Source organism: Aptenodytes forsteri, unplaced genomic scaffold (genome assembly GCF_000699145.1).
Source record: "Aptenodytes forsteri isolate BGI_AS27 unplaced genomic scaffold, ASM69914v1 Scaffold283, whole genome shotgun sequence".
Classification (NCBI taxonomy): Eukaryota; Metazoa; Chordata; class Aves; order Sphenisciformes; family Spheniscidae; genus Aptenodytes; species Aptenodytes forsteri.
Window position 1 is genome coordinate 328,550 of NW_008794167.1, and position 4,291 is coordinate 332,840.

Here is a 4,291-nt window from a genome sequence, read left to right on the forward strand (position 1 = left end):
TTGAGGAGGGGGAGTGAGAGAGCAGCTGGGTGGGCATCTGGCAGCCAGCCACAGTCAACCCACCACAGCAATAGAGCGGCAAAGCCCAGGAAAGCCTAGCAGCTCCAGCACGCACTGTTTGCTCCTGGCTTCTGGTAGATCCATTTGGGATGGCAGCGCTAAGCCCTGGCAGCAGCAGAGTCTGTCTCACCAGCAGCAGCCACTTCCCAGCAGCACAGCCGGGGCAGCTCCACCGCCCTGTGCAACCGGGGCCCAAGAGCTTGGCTCATACTTTACTCATGCTGACAACAGTGCAGATGCAGGATAACACATCACATCCCTGGGCCTGGTCCCACTGGGTGGAGGGACCCACCAAGCAAAATCTTGCCCATCTCCTGGCGGCATTGCGCAAGTGAGCCTTGCACAAGGCGGGCACAACGCAAACCCCACCTTGCAGCTGGCGAACGGAGCCGGGGCAGCCTGCCAAGCCACGGCAAAAGGAAGCCTATGCTGCCACCGAGCCCATTTGCAGAGTCGGAAACCTTGCACCTTGCCAAAGGAAGCGGTGAAACAAGAAGCAGCCATGTGGCAAAGCTGCCATGGGAAAGCACAGCAGGGATAAAGGGTCTGAAGATCCGCTTCTCAAACCCAAGGGGACACAGGAGACACGGATGGCCCTTGCGTGGAGCCCCACACCCGGGAGGCTGCAGCCCAGGTTGGGTACCCACATGTGTCTCATGGGAGAGCATGGCTCCTGCTATCACAGGTAACAACCTGGGATCTGAGTACACACTAACCACTTGCAAGCAAGTTTTTGTGTGATGCAGGAAGCTAAAAACGAACCACACAAGAGAAAAATACCCCAAGCTGCTCTTGTCAGGTTTACCATCTGTTTCAGTGCCAAGCACGTGTCTGAATACTTTGAACACCCATTTTTATCTGCCACAGGATAATTCGTTGCTTCTGCCTTTGAGGAGGAGATACCAGAGCTGCTGAAAGGCTGCCCACAATACCTTGGTCAAACTGCAGCCAGCTTTGTGGCGCAAATACTGCCGAGAGCTTTCCTCTGAAAAATCCCACAGGAGCAGCTAAGATATCACTCTTGGCTTTTAAGACATGCAGGATCGGCACTTCATACCCAAAGGAGTGGATGTTTGGAGCAGCCAAAAAAACTCCCAACTTAACAAGTGTTAAAAGTTCATCTCCCATCCACATTCCCTCGGCTGTTACAGCTTCGATTTAGGGCCATGTTTTTCAGTGTTAGAGAAGTGCATCCCTGCGTGCACATGCCAAACCAGCCACCTCCAGTTTCCCCAACACCATCGCTGCGATACCCTCCAGTGGCGGCTGCTCAAACTGTTTCAAATTTCGTCACTGTGGAGATGGCCTTTAGTAAAACCCTTTCCTCAGAGGAGCAGATGCAAGGGTTTTAACCCAACCTTAGAGATGAGCGGCCACAAAATGTCCTGCTGAGTAGCAGCCCCTCTTGCAAAACATGGGTGTGGAAACTGACGGATCACACAGCAGCCTAGGTTTGGATGCGCTGGAGAAGGCTAGCAAGTAGGGGTGTCTTTATGTTTGGTTGGTTTTTTTGTAAATAAAGAAAGAAATGAAACCTATGCACACCACATCACATCTTTGAGAACACCTGCGAGATTTCTCCCACGTGTCCATATGGGAACATTTCTACAGGTCTGAAAGCACTCACATTTTTAGTGCCTGCAACTATCACTTAACCAAAAATAAAACCCAAACTGTTCACATCGGTACAATGAGAGGCAAGAATCCAGCTACAGAGCTGTTTCTCCCCTCCCTACACCTTTTTACACCCTGAGAGTTCAGGACCACCTTCTTTAACCTCTTCCATCTCTGAGTCAATCAAGTGAGGCATGAATGATGACAGGCAAGTTTTTCCTTCCCTGTGACATATCCAAAGTCACTTCCCTCTAACTATCCTATGATCAATCCCCTGCAGTATAAAATCCCTTCAATCCTCTCTCCTCCAATAGGCTGTTTTTCACCTCCACTGAAGAAGGAGAATACTCTAGCAGAGACCCACCTTCCTGTAGAAGAAGAGTGGTAGAGCTCCTGTGTGCTTTTAATAATCAGGGGTGGAAGGGGAAAACACCTCATCTTGGCTTTCCACCCAGACGTCCAGCACCTTGGCAGCTGCCCCCTCTCCCAGGACAGGTACATGCACCTCCCATTCATTCTCGGTGTGCAGATCTGCTCAGAGACCCCCAACGCAACAGCAAATCTGAGAGGAACCTGCAACTCTCCGACACCTGTGTGCTGGACCAAGGAGCTAAGCACCAAGCAGGGGAACCCGATGCAGGAGGCAACCCATTACAGAGTGGAAATAAGTCAATAAACCCTTGACTTCAACTCTACTTCCCCCCAGAGAGAACTACAGTCCAGTACAGGCTTTTTCAACCCACCTTCCCCTTGGCGCACATGGTCCATCTCACCAGAGACAGCCTTTCAACAGCTGCCCTGTTTCCAATACTGAAGAAGAACGAAGAGATCTCAGAATGTGATAGCTCTGTTTTAACAGCACCAAGATGCCCTGCTGGCTTACTCGATTGGGATATATGCAGAGGAATTTGGCCTTACCTGGCTCGCTCTTCTTTTTGGATGCAGCCCTCTTTTTGACAGGTCCATCATGCTTCTGCTCCTCATGGGTTGGAAGAGCATCGGTTTTCTTGATGGCGACGGAGCTGATGACCGGAGCACTTTGCTGCGTGCCAACCGGCGGCACAGCCACAACAGGCACCTCCTTAGGGGTCACCTCCAAGACGGGAGAACTTTTGGGGACACTGACAGGAGGTGAAGCCAACACCGGGCTAGGAGCAGGCTCTACCTTTGCCACCTTCTTCTCCTTCTTCCTCTTCTCCTTAGGTGATGGAGCAGGTTTCTCCTTTTCCTGGGGGGGCACTGACACCGCTGTGATCGGAGTCTCAACAGTTACAGGCTCAGGCACCACAGCAGGCTCAAGAACCACATCCTTGGGAGAGTCCGTCACTTCCCGAGTCAGCTGCTGCTCCGGGATTTTTCCATTAGGTTTCTCTTCCTTTTTCTTTGCTTTTCCTTTCTTCTCAACAGGTTTCTCTTTCTTCTTTTTCTCTATTTTCTGCTGCTGGGTCTTCTCAAGCTCTTTGCGTTGCTTGGCCAAGGCTTCCTCGTAAGATGTCTCCTTCATGGAGAAGGTGGACACCAGGAAGATCCCGATGGCTGATATCACCATAAAACCTCCAAAGACCATAACACCCAGCGTCTGAGGGTCATACACATCCATCCTGCCTTATTCTTCTGTGCCTGCAAGACACCAGAACAACAGTTAGTGGGGGAAGAAAAGATGCAACGGCCTCTCTGAGCAGGGAGTTTCATATGGACATCTGTGTCTCCAAATGGCACCATGCACTGAAAAGACAAACACTCAAGATTCACACAACTCTGGTGAGGGCGACCTGCCTACACACCCCCGTTTCTGCTCCTCCGCTATGTTGCCTATGCACAGTGGTCCAGTCGTACTGCAGCGACTAATTTCACTGGCTGCAGCAATCTCCAGAAGAACCAGAGGGAAGAAAAAAATAGGGATGCAATCAGAGACAGCCATGAGCAACTACCCATTACACGTCCAATGGGATGGTTTTGCATGACCCTAGGCAATACCTGCAGCCCTGCGGCAGTAAGAGAGCCCATTTTCAGACTGTTTGGTCCAGGCTGGCCAAGATCTGGGCTCTCCCCAGAGCACCTGGCCTCCTCATTGCACCCAGACGCACATCCAGGTCTCAACTTTGGAATAAAACATCCCCCGGGAAGGAGAAAGCATGCACAGGAGAGCTTTCCCCGGCTTTGCAGCAGCCCTGGCCTTCTCCCTTTGCCACCTGCACCCTGCGGCACTGCTGGCTTCTGCCCAGCCCGGCGGGGAGGGTGCGCGGTGACCACGTCCTGCTGGGTAGCTGCTCCCAGCTCCCAGCGACGAGAAGCACCCCAGCAACAATGCTGCGTGCACAGACACCCCACAGAGAACCAAGTCACAACCATTTCCTTGAGATGCAAATACCAATAAAAGTCATAAGTTCAAGCTAAAAAAAAAAAGCATGGTCATTAATTATCTCATCTCCCCAGCAGATGCCCGCAGGAAGAAGTGAGACTTGCAAAGGGAGTGCTGGATGTGGCACTTCTCTTTCCACCTCTGCCACTAGCTGGTGGGCAAACTGGGCACAGGGTCCTTCTCACCCCCCTCTCCAGCCTCAGTTTCTCCACCTGTAACACGTGGAACAGAAACGGAGACGGTACTGCCTGGTCT

General features: G+C 51.9%; 1 protein-coding gene across 2 annotated transcripts in view; it reads right to left on the bottom strand.

The window, feature by feature from the left end:
* Positions 1 to 3,295, bottom strand: part of RRBP1 (ribosome binding protein 1) — a 21,410-nt gene extending 18,115 nt beyond the window's left edge. Inside the window, exon 1 of one of the 2 annotated variants that reach the window (XM_009281434.2) lies at positions 2,593 to 3,295. In XM_009281434.2, the coding sequence (XP_009279709.1) occupies positions 2,593 to 3,274 (682 nt within the window). In that variant the 5' untranslated portion in view covers positions 3,275 to 3,295. The remainder of the gene's footprint in view (positions 1 to 2,592) is intronic. The other variant, XM_019472622.1, reaches the window with a different exon arrangement.
* Positions 3,296 to 4,291: the final 996 nt, after the last annotated feature.